Source organism: Apaloderma vittatum, unplaced genomic scaffold (assembly GCF_000703405.1).
Source record: "Apaloderma vittatum isolate BGI_N311 unplaced genomic scaffold, ASM70340v1 scaffold1188, whole genome shotgun sequence".
Taxonomy (NCBI): domain Eukaryota; kingdom Metazoa; phylum Chordata; class Aves; order Trogoniformes; family Trogonidae; genus Apaloderma; species Apaloderma vittatum.
The window spans coordinates 215448-230005 of record NW_009732291.1 but is presented as its reverse complement, the minus strand read 5'-3'; the positions used below and the strand labels follow the sequence as shown (position 1 = coordinate 230005).

General features: G+C 38.7%; 1 protein-coding gene across 4 annotated transcripts in view; it reads left to right on the top strand.

Moving 5' to 3' along the window:
• EYA1 (EYA transcriptional coactivator and phosphatase 1) overlaps positions 1-14558 on the top strand; it is an 85638-nt gene that overhangs the window by 8092 nt on the left and 62988 nt on the right. For 2 of the 4 annotated variants that reach the window (XM_009875462.1, XM_009875460.1), the window contains exons 2-5: positions 6146-6226; positions 8157-8226; positions 8602-8747; positions 12902-13024. In XM_009875462.1, coding sequence (XP_009873764.1) covers positions 6146-6226; positions 8157-8226; positions 8602-8747; positions 12902-13024 — 420 coding nt within the window. Of the gene's footprint in view, positions 1-6145; positions 6227-8156; positions 8227-8601; positions 8748-12862; positions 13025-14558 lie in introns of all 4 variants that reach the window. The other 2 variants (XM_009875461.1, XM_009875463.1) reach the window with 2 other exon arrangements.

Here is a 14558-nt window from a genome sequence, read left to right as displayed (position 1 = left end):
TCTGTCTTCCTATGTCAGTCTTGCATCTTGTACACCTTAATGGCAGAGTGGGCTTGACTTCACCATGATCTCTAAGGTCCCTTCCAGCCTAGGCCATTCTATGATTCTATGATGCTATAATTTCGTTTGAAGCCCTCCATGTTCCCAGAAGGTACCTGGTGACAGCCTTCTTTGCCATTAATGACTGGAGCTCTCATGTTGTGTGGTCATTCTGGCTGGCTTTGGTTAAAGAGTAAGGATATTTTACATGACTGCTCTGCAAACTCTTGCATGTGCAAGAGAGTTGCCGTGGTCAGATGCCCAGTAGAGGATTTAAGGGCAAGAAAAAAAAAAGGATATAGGCCACAACACCTCTGAAAGGTTTATTTCTGGATACATGCTGCCTCTGGTTTGGATAGGAGAGATACAACTGGCGAGTGAGTGTGAAAGGGTGAGAACAGCAGTTTGGTTTAGATATTCTCATCTCGTAACTGTGATGAAGGAGACTATTTTAACCCATGATTCTACTTGTCCAATGAATATCCGGGTTAAATCTTGATTAGCAGCTACAAACACTATGAAAACTTGTCTCTGCCCAGATAGTTTTGAATTTTCTTTCTGATTTTGCAATGTAGTGGTGATGCCATTTCTTTGTGAATTTAAGGTTTTTACTGATAGATGAGCAGGTACGATGATGTTAAAGCCTTTTCAGCATAAAGTAAGAGGAAGATGAAAGTCAGGGGGGGAAATATGCATGCAGTGAAAGCTAGGTGTTAGCTGCAGCCCAAATACTGCAGAAGTGTTGAAGCCTTCTCACATCAGAGAGGAGAGCAGGAAGCAGTCTGGACTTGAACTAGAATGTGCTGCTTTGAGCAGGGACTTTCTTTGAAAGCTAAACATAAATTTAGGCTGGAAATTACCTTGTAGTAATAACCTTCTGGTAATTTCCAGACAGAGAGATTCAGGAAGAGTCCTCTGCTTTTGAGAAACAAGAGCAAGAAAGTTTATCAGACTTCATGGTCAGGAGCTGATGATTTGATAATCTGTGATAAAAAGAGAGAATAGTGTCCTGGATAGGAATTAGTACAATTGAGTAACCTGTTTATAAGTAAAAGACCCACTGGTTTATAAGTAAAACCTGTAACTTTTACTAACCTGTTTGTAACTGCAAGATTCTTCAGTACAAGCAGAGGAGAGTTTGAATAAAATAAGGGAAAATATCATCAGCTTAGAGATTCAAGGTAGAGTTTTTGTTCTGTTGTTAGTGACAATTCTGTTTGAGATTTCAGGTGAGCTTTGGGCTTCTAGTGGTTACAGAAAGAGGATGGTGTCAAGCAAAACAGTGTATGAATAGTAACAGATGCATAAAATACTTAAAATATCTACCCGATGCTTAGCCGATAACATTTTTTCATAGAATCATAGAACCATTAAGATTGGAGAAGACCTCTAAGATCATCAAGTTCCACCATCAACCCAGCACCATCATGACCACTAAGCCATGTTCCGAGAACATTTGAAGATGTCACCTTGAGACAAACTAAAATAGGTTTAAATATTGTGTTTATGTGTGTATCTATAGCTAAACTAACAGCCCCACTTACTTTGAGACTTTTTGTGCTCCATGGACACTGAGAGCTGTCATCCAGGAATGCTTTAATTTTGCCCACTTATTCATATAATACAAAGAATATAACGTTAGAGTATTAATTCAGTCTTAAAACTGCAAAATTAAAACTGATTTAACAAGTCAGCTCAACAGAGCAAGTCTTATATGTATTTTAGATAAAGTAATTTTTAGAAGATATTTAAAAACCTTCCTTCTTGCATACTTGAAGGTGCAATCTTTATAAGGTATTCATAGGATTTTTGTGTTAGGAATGGCCAAATATTAGGTTTCTAAATCTATATTTTAAAGAGCCAACATCTCATTCCTCATATTACTCTTTACTGCTATATACACTAGTGACTGCATGACAAGCTGTGAACTGAGAAGGCTGTTAATTGGCCAATGAACCACATGAACTTGTGGTTTCTGGTCTCAAGTTGTCTTTCTTGGTGAAGTTCAGAAACTGCCATGTAATATGGCTGACAAAACAGAACTCATTGCACTTGCAATCTCCAAGTGTCTTAAGAAAAAATAACATGACAATCTATGCACCAGTAGATCAGCAGTTATGCTATCATCTCAGAATTCTTGCGCTTTTTTTCTCAGAGCTAGTGTATATGTTATTACCTCCTACTCCTATTTTTTCTATTATGCTGTTATGTTGTTTTGTTACACATTTTCTTTTTAAATCTTGGTTTTATAATCTCATAAATGACTAGAAAAGAGAAATAAGGAGGAAAAATTTCTCTCTGTTGGCATAGCTTCTTAAGCTCCTTGCTATATAAACCAAATCTGTATTAGTAATTCTAAATAACTTTAATTTTTGCAGCAGACTAGGAATATGTTAGATTTCTTCTTAAACTTCTTACTGATAATCTCTTTTATTACATGAGTGATTTTGCTGGCACTAAAGCTTAGTAGCATATTGCTAAATTAGAGTCTGTCTCTATAATGCAAGTCTGATAATTCTGCACCTCTCTAAAGGCCTGATTTTATAAAGGAGCCACAGAAATGAGAACTCTCCTGTTTCACTTTCTGCAGTCTCTGCCACAACTGAGCATGCTGTTGGCAGCTCCTGGCAAGCTTGCAACGTGTTCTGTGTGGATGTGCAACATTCCTACTCCTTGCTCAGTGTCATCCTCCGAAAGTGTAGGACACATTGCAGAAATGTTGATTTTCATGGAAAATGTGGAAAGCTGAAATCTATAGTATGATTAAGGAGCACGTGACAGGAGCAGATCTGTGCCCATCCAAAGCCTTGCTTCCTTGGACAGCTCCATTCTCTCATGATCGATGTGGGTTCCTGGTTTGCTATGCAGACAGACTGGCAGACTTGTAACCCTAGAAAATCTCTTTGCTTCTTTCCCTGTGATTCTAGTGTGAAATGTGCTGCATTGCAGGTTATTTTTTGCCTTGAGCAAATGAGACGCCTTCCTTTGCAGTGAGAATACACATAGTAAATATTTCCAATAGGTAAAAGTATGCCTGTTCTCAGTTTTTTTCTTTGTGTAGCAAGCTTTTATCCTCTTGGAATATGTTTAGACCCAGATAGAAAGAAATATGCAGTTATTTTTTGGCATTTTGATTAAAATGCTTAGGGAATGGAGGGCTTTTCAATTCCTATCCATCTTCATTAAATTCCCAACTAGCTGTGGCACAAAGGTCCGTTAAGGTCATGGTTGTTCCTAAAGACAGCACGATAGGGCTTATGTATTATCACCCTACAAATGGGTATCCAGATCAGGAATAATGCAAACAGCCTTTCTTATCTTGTTTTTTTGTATACTCGGGAAATACAACAGCTGGGAGAGAACACATAAGGAATAGTTCTTTTGAAAAATTTGTGAGGACCTCAGTCAGCAACTAGAATTCATTTCCATGAAGAAGGCACTGCATTGTATTTTGTATACATTATCCTGTATCTTCAAAAGTAGTATGTCTAGTAAACAACATTTAGTTATAAACATTGTTGCACTGAAGTATTGCTCACGATTCATAGAGACAGAAGTTATGTTTTGATGAAGTTTTTCCCCAAATGGTGTCTTGAACAAGGATCTGACATCCAGATAGGTGCAAAGGCACATGAAGTAGGCTTTTAAACCAATGGCAAGAGAGTAATTTACATCCACTTAGAAAGAAATTATCCTAAAAGTCTTTATTTAGAACAAATGATGCTATAGGTCTCTATACTGTGTGAGGTGGCTCAGTGGAGTCCTTGGACTGTAGGTTCCAGTGATCCAAACAATGACATTTTATTTTATCGGGAATGTAGAAGAATTGTTTATCCAGTAGAGAAGAGGGGAAGTGTTTGAAGAAAGCATATGCTGAAATCTTGTACCCTTTACCCCAAGTTAGATTGATCTCATCTTACTCTTTTTTAATCCCCGACAGCTCTCAGCTATAGAGAAAAACATCTTTCATTGTTATTTCCAAAAGTATAATTTTGTTGTGGAAATTAGGTTCAGAAGGCCTTCAAATTTTGGGGAAAGCTGGAGCAATCAGTTAAGTATGAGTCTGGCTGTAAAATGTAGCTGTGATAAATGTCTAAGAAAAAGCAGAAGATAGTGTAGATGCTATAATTATTGGTATCTAAATTCACAAACTGTCTAGAACTTGCTGTAATATCTGGTAGTTTCTGGAAAATTACTTGAGATTGACGCTTTGCAACAAATACTTTGTTACATCTGTGTGTTAGACTTGCAGTATGGACTTATGAAATGGATGTTGGATATGTTGTGTTCTGTGTTTTTTGAAGAAATACATTTATATTAGAGTTGTAGTTCAGGTCATGAGTGCATTCTTGAAGTGAACCTCTTGGCCACCCTTTCTTACAACACCTTAATTTACCTTGTCTCTTGGACCAAGTGGAAGAAGTGCAGTTAATTCTCTCCAGCTGCTGATGGGTGCTAACTCCTTGGAGCAAGACTAAATGTAGCATGAATAACACCCCCAGAAAATACCTAAACTGCGTATACTGGATCCTCTGCACCAGCTGTTTCGCTCCATGAAACTTTTATTACTGGGCTACGCTGCTTCCTAATGCAGTTGTAGCAGAGTTTTGTGTGTACTGATCTCTCGAACTGGCATGTCCACACAAAACGTCCTGTGTATCAAAATAAAATAGTGGGTGATTAGTAAAATCTTGAAAGATTGCATGTAAATCTTGTGGACAAGGTCTGGTGAAGAAAATAGTTAGGTGTGCAGTAGTAAGAATTTGGATCGGCAAGGAAAGGAAAGGTCATTTGTCAAAAGGGAAACTGCCTCTCCTTCACCCTTGCCAAATCTAAAGGGCTTCTGCTAGTGATGGTTGCAATTCCTGCATGTATGCCTGTACAGACAAACATATGTGAATATATACACATCTGTCAAGATGACGCCGTGGCTTTACACATCAAATAGGGTGCAGTTTACCTCGCTTTTCTTGGATTAACTTTCCACAATCTTACTGAACTGCCTGCTGAAAGGTCAGGTATGCACCAGTGCTGGTGCGTGGGAAGCGGTGACTGTGTGTGTCAACAAGGGCGAAAGTGGTGGGATGTTGATGACAGTAAGATCAGCTCCGCTGTTTTCCGAAATGTCGTCCTCAGTTGCCTGTGGTGTGCTGTAACTCCAAAAGCTAAGCAAAAATGGATTTCAGAGGTTGCCATGCTGATCCGGTAACTCCCTGGGAGTAGGTATTGTACCTGTTTGATCCATGCCAGGTCAGCCCTGTCCTTCCTCTGTGGATCGAAATACTGTTGTTACTGAGATTGCGCTGGAGAAACAGAAAGGGAAATTTGGTTATTTACTTGAGGCTTTATTAAAAGTCATTAATTAATAATTAATTACGAAGCAATATGAGCCAGGCAAGAATCTCTCTTACTCTTATTCTTTTTTACTCTCTGACAGCTGTGCTGGCTTGTGGTTGCAGAGGGAATAAAATGTAAAAGCATTCTTTGAAGTATCTGGTGAGGACTGCGTCCCCTTTATTTATTCAATATTGCTGAATATAAAGTTGGTTTTTATTTTGAGAGGAGAAATCCACCGTGAGGAAAGTGTTTTACTTCATCTACAAATTCTTATTTTTCCTCTAACAAATTCTCATTTTTCCTCTCAAGTTACTGAGATGGAAAAAAAATGGAACAGCCCACAGAGAAACCAATTTTGAAATAATTTCCTTTTTTGTCTTATTCAAATTGCTGTCTTTCAAGCCTGTAAATGTCTGTGTGACCTGATCTAAATGTAGATCCTTATTGTTGGGTCTGTAGGGATTAAGAGGAATCAGGACAGGTGCAGAGAGTTGCATGGGGACTTCTGGTTTGTTACAGTGGCTCTTATTCCTTGGGGACAGAAATAACCCTCTCGATCACTTCATATGTATGTGTAAATCATTGCTGCCAGTACTTTGCATTGTTTGTATACACAAATACATATAATGCAAAATATTGATAGCCATGATTTAAAACATTTGCAGCAGATTTTTTTTTATTGAATTTGTGACTGTAGTGCGTGTGTGTGCATGCGTGTGCAAGAATTTATTAGGTGCATATAGAATATATTTTATTTATATTTCTATAGTTAAAACAGAACCAATGAGCAGCAGTGAGATTGCTACTACTACCACCACAGACGGATCTTTAGACAATTTCTCAGGATCAGGTAAGGAACAAACAAAGGCTTTAAGCTCAGTGTTTTTGCATTTACTATTTTCTTATGCCATGCTGTCTAAACCTGTGCACGGCTGTTACAAAGCCTTGTGCACTTTGCAGCTTATGCCTTTTCTGTTGATCTTACTTGGACAATGTGTGTCAATAGGAGTTTTCCCTGAGTAAAGAGCATTAGGGCATCAGGCTTATTAATATCCATTGGTGTCTTCGGTGGGAGTCTCACCAGGGAGTATTCCCTCCCAGAGTAATTATTCTTTCGTTTTCTGTGAGTAAACATATCTGCCTCTGTGATTAGAGTTGTAATTGAGGGGTAGGTCTGCCTCATTCATTGTAATTTATTATTATCAAGGTATTCATTCTTTTGTCAGGCTTTTTTCTTCCTGGAAGCCAAACTTATCTTAGAGTCTAACATACAGGAGACAAACACTGAGAAAATTCTGAGAGGTTTGCACAGTTTTGCCCAGCTGTGGATTAACTGTAGTATGACTAGCACATTGTTTTTATGGTGCAAATAAATAAAAAAGAATCTAATACTATCTTGTGGGGTTATAGCTCCAGAGTAGCAAAATTTGACATCTCCCAACCAGTCAGGCTCCAAGTAGCTAACCCTTTACTGGCTTTGTCACAGCCTTCATTTTCTGCACATGCTGTTGAGTATGAAACCATCAGACTTGAAAACCAAAAAAAGATTGTATTACAGAGTATTTTAAATCTCTGAAAGAAAACCAGATGGTGTGTTTAATGGTAGCTATGTGCATCTGTGATGATCCGACTAAAGGTCGGACCATAACGTTTGATGTAACTGCAGCCTCATGGGCCATGGAAAAGGTAAAAAACTGTTGGGTGTGGAAGGCACAGAAAGAGACTCCCTGCTTCCCTCCACGCTTCATGAGCACTCCCAGAGTGTAAAGATGATGGATTTTCCCTGTAGTTGGCCAGGAAAGGGGTAGCTGGTGAAGGGTAATTATCCGTGCCTTGTTTATTTCCAAGTACTTAGCAATAGGGCCTGTTGTTTCTCCGGCTGTCTGATTTTACAGTAGTCCCGTAACCTGCCGCTGACCCCTTCCTGGCAAAGGCTTCAAACCCCACCTTGGGTCCTAGAGGAGAAACGGCACCCGAATGGTAACTGGAGAGGGAAGGGCTCCTGAAAATAACGCCCGGAGCTGAGCACACCGGCACATCTGCCGCACTCTCGGCGGCACCCAAAAATACCAAAGGAAATTGGGACGGGCTGGCATAAAGTTCTGTGTCAGCGGTGGCGGGGCTGCTGGGGCAGAAGCTCCCTATTTGCCCTCCTGGGGTTAAGTGTTTCACTAAGTACCTTTTCACGTTAGACAATTTTACACTGTACTGGCTGTTCTGAAGGTCTGAGAGCATATTAGAAAGCAGATAAGATAAAGGGGTGGGAAAAGAGAAGGAAGCGTAATATGGTAATACATTGTCTGTATTATGAAATTATTTTTCTTTTTAAAAAAGAGGCACATGCTCTGAAGCTGGCCATATGTTTTCAATTGAGGCATGCATAAAGCTCCTTCATAAAATGTAGGTCTTAAAAATTCTAAAAGTTAATAAAATGTTGCACTTGAGATATCAATAATCCTTTGAAAATATGAAGGGAAATGTTTCCATTAGGAAATAGGTTGTTTGCACTGAAAATGTTGTCTGCATGTGAGCAAAGAATAAACTATTGCTCAGGAGTTGTACAAAGGGGCAATTTAGTATTTGAGATTTGTAATCAAGATTTTAATGTTAAGCATTCTTGTATGGTTCCTGATAAAATATTATTTTCTATCTAAGGTATCAATGATATTTGAATTTAATTAAAATCTTGTTAATACTCTGAAATTCTATTAGGAAAAATAATATTTATCTTTGGTGTGTGTATTTACACTTCTGTGTGCTTTCTTTTCTCCTTGGTGCAGCAATTGGAAGCAGTGGTTTCAGCCCAAGACAAACACACCAGTTCTCCCCACCACAGATTTACCCTTCCAAGTATGATATCTTTTTAAAATAATAATAGTAGTTGTAATAATAATAACTGAAATAGGCAGATTTTAACCTCATTTAAAATAATAATTGGGTCCATCTGTTAAGTCATGATTTTAAACTAGTTTCTAGGGAAAAAAAATATAATTTTTTAAATGCTAAGAATGTATTTGGAGAATATTTGGAAAGCTCTTATTTTACTTATTCTTTTATTATTGATTTCTTATTGTTGGTTTTTTTTGTCCTGCAGTTTCTGTTGTCTAGCACAGCCTATGATTATGTGTTAATAAAGTAGCAGGATTATAATAAAGCTAAAAATAAGTACTCGCATGTCTGTTTAATGCAGTGTCTGTCCTATTTTCTGTCATTTGCAATCAATAGCAGACCATACCCCCATATTCTTCCTACCCCCTCTTCACAAACGATGGCTGCATATGGGCAGACACAGTTTACAACAGGGATGCAACAAGCTACAGCTTATGCCACTTACCCCCAGCCCGGCCAACCCTATGGAATCCCTTCATATGGTAAGAAATTGCGTCTGTGTTATTTTATGCCCAAGGTAAATGGTTTTTAGATCAAGATTACATGACCCTTGTGTTAGTATTTAGTGGGAGAGCTATGCCCTCGAGCATTTCTTGTGGAAGACTGGTAGTTTACCCATTGGAGTGATGCTTAATTTATGTATTAAAGAACTAAGAAGCTACTCAAGAGGATGGCTCTTTTTTAGGATCAAGGAGAGAGATTATTTAGTTTTTTATTGGTTATATAAAATAAACAGCACTGAAATGGGAAAAGAGATCTAGGGACTTCCATTACACAGGCACAGCTCCTGGTGACTTGTCAAAGAGCGCTGCTCTCCAGCAATGCAGTGGGGTATGGCGGTACATGAAGGTCTGAATTTCAGTTCATCCAGATTACTGGAACCCAAATGACTTGGTGAAGCTGTGGTGATTTTCAGCAGGTGAAAAAATGATTCAAAAAGACCCCCACCAGAAAAAATATCTTGCTTTCAATGTTTTAAAACTCCCTGGAGGTAAAAATTGAGGTAGGTGCCACTAAAGCTCTATCTGCCTGATGAAGGAGATAGTAGTAAGTAGCAAATATTTTTTTAAAAAAAATAATTTAAAAACAAGCTGCTGTGGGTGAGACCATTTTGCTGCCAGACTGTCTGCTGGCAGACCACATAGCAGTTCGGCAGCGAGGATGCATTATTAGAAAATAGGTCTTGTGTTCCTCTGGGGAAATATATTAAAAATATACAATCCACATGCTTTTAGTGGTATATTTTGTAAAGATGCATTCAAGTAATGTAAAAGAGGACAGAACTCACAGTAAATCTGTGTCCCTTAAAATCATTGAAACTTTTAAGTACAAAACTGCTGTATCTTTCACCATGAAATCTGCAAGTTGAAATCTGCTGGGACTCAAGTATGTCCTACAGCAGATTATTGGTAACAGTAGGTATAAAAAATAGATTATTATTATTATTTCCCCATACTTAAAAAAATGTGTTTCATTAATATGTCATCAATATTTTTGATCCAGGGGAAGCATTCTTCCTGTGGCTACAGCCTTGATTACTTGCTACCAAATATATGCTTGTAAACCTGAACTGGATGTTTCAGTTTCAGATCCATTCCACATATTTTAAACTTACACACAAAAAAATACTTTAGGGATATTTAAACTTATGTTTTCAAGGCTACAGGGATGGGGATTCTTCCTGCCCTCACCCCCTGCCAAGCCCATGTAGCTGATGAGAGCTTGTCTATTGTTTTCAGCTGGATCAGGCGATGTGATAACAGATGACCCCTTTCCCCACCATGCTCTTCTTGACCTGTTTCTCCTATAGACACCTCATGTTCATACATGGCTGGCTGCGATGGCTTGGGCAGCCCAAACAGTCACTTTTTTTGTGTTTTGCTTTGTTCCTCTGGCTGAAATCCTGACCTCAATGAAGTCAACTATAAAGTCTGACTGACTTCAGGAAGGCCCTGATTTCACTACTTGAGTTTAGCTCTCTTGCTGTCGTTGGAGATGTAATTGAGAGTTGCTTTACTTGGCAACTGCTCACTGTACCTGCCTGCTTGTTTGGTTTGGTTTGGTTTTTTGCCCAGTCCATCCCAGTGCCTAGGATTTGGGATAATTTTTGCCTAACATTTTACATTGAAGAGCTGCTTTTGACCACTGACACCCCCTAGCTCTTGAGTGAAGTGGATTTCAATGTGGATTCCAGCCTTGTGACTGGAGCTAAAGTGCCCCTTGCTGATGTACTTTATGGGAGTAATATTTGAAAGGAAATAACTATTAAACAGTTTTGGGATCTAATATTGGGATCTTGTACCATATATATTTTTGCATATTTAAGGCACTTTATATAATTCATGGTCCCAAAATAAATTACATGGGGCATTGTTTAAAGCTAAAATTCTCCTCTTGGATCTGCGTCTTAGACCCCATGTACCATCTGCCTTGCCGTTCTCTTGTCCATGCAGAGCGTTTCCAGCAGGTGTAAAGAGAGAGGAGACTTATGACATGCGTGAGAAGAGCTCTGACTTGGCTCTTTACCTTGGGCCTTACTGGAAAAAAATTTTCTGTTAAATCTATTATCAACCTCCCTCAAGTTTTCTCTCTAGAGCAGAGTTTGGGAAGGTGCTGTCTCGGATGCATCTCTAGCCTCTTCATTTTTCCAGTCCCCCACCTTCACCCATGCTGCAACCGTGCAGGCAGGAAGGGGGGTGGAGGGGAATGCCACTGACAGCTGCCTCCCAGGAACTCCTGGCTCTGGTTCATCTGCAAAGCCCCTGAGGAGGCTGGAGAATTTCCTGAGGCTCTCTCCTCCTGACTGCTCCAGCACCAGCATCTAGCAAAGGCTTTTCTTACTGATCTCATTTCTTTCCAAACCCTGGCAGTTCACTTATGTTTTCTTACTGACCCTTCCCACTTCCTTGCATACATTACACTTTGGAGAAGGAGAAGGCAGCATCAGGATTTGATGAGTGAAGGCCTTCTGGAGAAGAGCAGGTGGGAAGAGTAAGTCCCAGGAGGTGAAAGGCTCTTCATAGCATGGAGATTTGCAAAGGGGCACATCAGTGCCAAGTTGTCTTCACTCAAGTGGCATCTTCCTGCCTTTGATCGTCTCCTCCCGCTTCGTCTGAGATAGAGAGTTGGATCAGGCTGTTTAAAGTTGGCCTAGAAGTGTAATGCTTAATTTAATTAAACTTTCTCTAAGCGATATTTAGTCAGCAATTCAGAAGTCCTTAAGCAGACAGCAAACAGGGGTCACTGATACCAAAACATCCATAGCAGGAGTTTCCCCTTGGAAATGAGGTATCAGATTGGTCACTGGGATTTTTTAATTGTAACATGAAACAGAAGAAGCGAGTAAGTATCAGGGAAAAGCGAGCAAACAGAGTTAGTCTGGCAGTTAGCAGGTCTGACAGGAAGAATTAAGGGTAATTAATGACAGCAGTTGAAAAATAAGGATTTGAACGGCAGAATACAAAAGCTGCCATTTGTATATAGGGATATATTGAAGTTTTGCAAACACAGTAACTTCTCAGCCCTCTCCTACCTTCAAACATTGTTCAATATTGGGGTTTTTTTTACAAAAAAAAATCCAACCAGGAAATGAACTTAGATTAACAGTAATTTTCAAAGGAATGTTACTAATTCGCACTTATTTAATTCAGTTAAAATAACAGTGGTTTCTGAACAATGAAATATCACTGAATGCCACAGTGAAACTTAAGAGTATTGTATCACTTTTCCCTTGCTTTGATTATAATTATTATTAAATAGTAATTCATGCTGGGACAACCTTATAATTTAAAACTAAGATACAGAGGCCGAATTGTGTGAATTTCCTCAGTGTTTCACTCGCTGATATTTACTTGCTTTTTGCCTTAAAAATTGGGGGAAGAATCACTGAAGTTGAGAGGCAAGTCATTAATTTAATTGAACTTTGGATTCTTTTATTACTAAATTTGGAATTGAGAGGATAACGTGATGTGTAATGGATTTCCCTGTGAGTGCAGATTAATGACTCTACTATGTTTTTCCCAGTTCAAGAGACTGCTTCAAGAATAGTTCCTGTCTATTAGGTGTTTATTTGTTAAAAGACTGCCTCCTATAGTGTTTAATTAGCTCTGAAAATCATCAGTACAGTTAACGCTGCTAGTTCTCTTTATCCACTTCTAATTCCTTAGAAAGCCATTGCACTCAAAGCCATGTAATTTTCATGTAGAAATACTATACAATTTTATGTCATTAATGGGTAGATGGCAGGAGAGCTCGGCTATGCTATGCTTCATTAAAATCATATAAAGTTGCTAATCTACCTCTGTGAAATGTCATGAATATATGGAAAAGTTAGCTGCTGGCAGGAAAGGAAAAAAGGAGTAATGCAACTTCCTGTTCATGTATAAATTTCTTTCACAGTTATTGGAAACACAGTTTTGAATTTAACCTCTCCCTGGTGAACTTCAGTTTTACTTATGCCTTTAGACTGCCCTTACCCTGTTCATTTGTGCATGCTCTCGATATTGGTTCTCTCATGCATGCAATAATGGGTATATGTTAAAAATGCTGTTAATTAAGTGATTTTATTTTCCATCCGTGACTGAATATGAACAAATAGATTTGCTGTCACTAACTGATTTAGGTGCATTGTGGGCAGGCATCAAGACAGAAGGTGGATTGGCACAGTCACAGTCACCTGGACAGACAGGATTTCTAAGCTACGGTGCCAGCTTTAGCACACCTCAACCTGGACAGGCTCCCTATAGCTACCAGATGCAAGGTCTGTATAAACAGATATTACGATTTATTAGCTGTAGTTAATGCTATGGGTTGGTTTTGGTTTTTTTCCCCTCATTATTTCTTTCCATTCGAAGGATAAAAAGGAATGTTTGTTTGAGTACTTACCTCTGATCTTATTGCAGTTGGAGCTGAAATGATGACTGCATTTGCTGAGAACAGCGACAGCCAGCTCTCAGCAGTTTGGAAGATCCCTTCCTTAGTGACTTCATTAATTTTTGAATAGTGAAGTGTTGTAGTGTTATTACAGCAAAAATGTATCCCTGAATAGCACTTGTTTAGCAAATAGAGAGTGTGGCAAAGCAAGTCCTGGAAAACGTGTCAGGATTATGAATTTAGGAAGTGCCAAATATAATTTGACACCTGAATGTGTTCGGAGAGGGAAAAGGAGATAAAAATACCTACTGCAGCTGTGGAGGTAGATAAGTAATGATTGAAGTCTGTTTCTTTGAAGTCTATTTAAAAGCTGTAAGTCTTTGTATGTACAGGCTATTATTATCAATTGTTTTTTTTGTAGTCTTACTTGCCTCTTTAGTTTACTCAATATCTTTCCACCTTATTGTCCCAATTCCTTTTTTCTTTTCTGTATTGAGAAGCTGATGGGTGTGCCTGGCTCTGGATTTTCACCACTTCAGGGGATATTTTAAAATGTCTTTTTTTTTACTAAAAATAACTAATTTTGATTGTCTGCTGCAAGACTGATTTTGACAGTTGAAATCAGGTGTCTTGCAGATTTTAGAACTGTGGAAATAAATGATCACTCATAGAATTGGACCACATGTTTTAACAATTTAGCACCTCTCCTTAATATTAGCGCGCTCCATTTAAACTGTGCACCACCCCGTAAATGCTACATGAAATTTCTTGAGGCAGAAGAGCTTTCAGAGACCGAGTGAACGACGTTTTGCTTTTGTTTTTTATTTAAGGGTATATTGATCCAGTCATTCACTTAGACTTGAGGGATATTTTTTTGTTTTGTTTTTAAATCTCCTTCTGAACTGTGTGTTGAGTAGCTCTGTAGAGCAGAACTGGCCATCTGATATCTGAAGTATTGTTTACTTGTGGTATGCTCTGACAAGCAAGAGAAAGAGAGCATAAGAGTAGTATGCGAATTTTCATCTAGATGTTGATTTTCTACTCATTGGAGTAAATATAACCATGACTAGGTTATTGGTTTTGCATTCTGCAAATAACCACACTAAAAAAACCTGAACGCACGTACCTGGCCTGAAAAAAAACCTACCTCTCTGTAGCAGATACTTCAAAATGCTTGCCAGCAGCAGCTACAAGGAATTCCTGGATTGACATTCCAGCTGTTAAGGAACTGATAATTCATGGTTGCTAAGAAATAGAGTTATTGAAAAATCATGTCCATGTTGCCTATAATTTCTAATGCAGCAGTGCCTTTGTGAAATGGTTATGTATCAGGATCCTGTTGCACTAGCTTGTACAGCCAAATGAAAATATAGTCCCCACAGAAGTTGGAGGCTAAAATAAAGTACTGGGCTAGGAGAGTC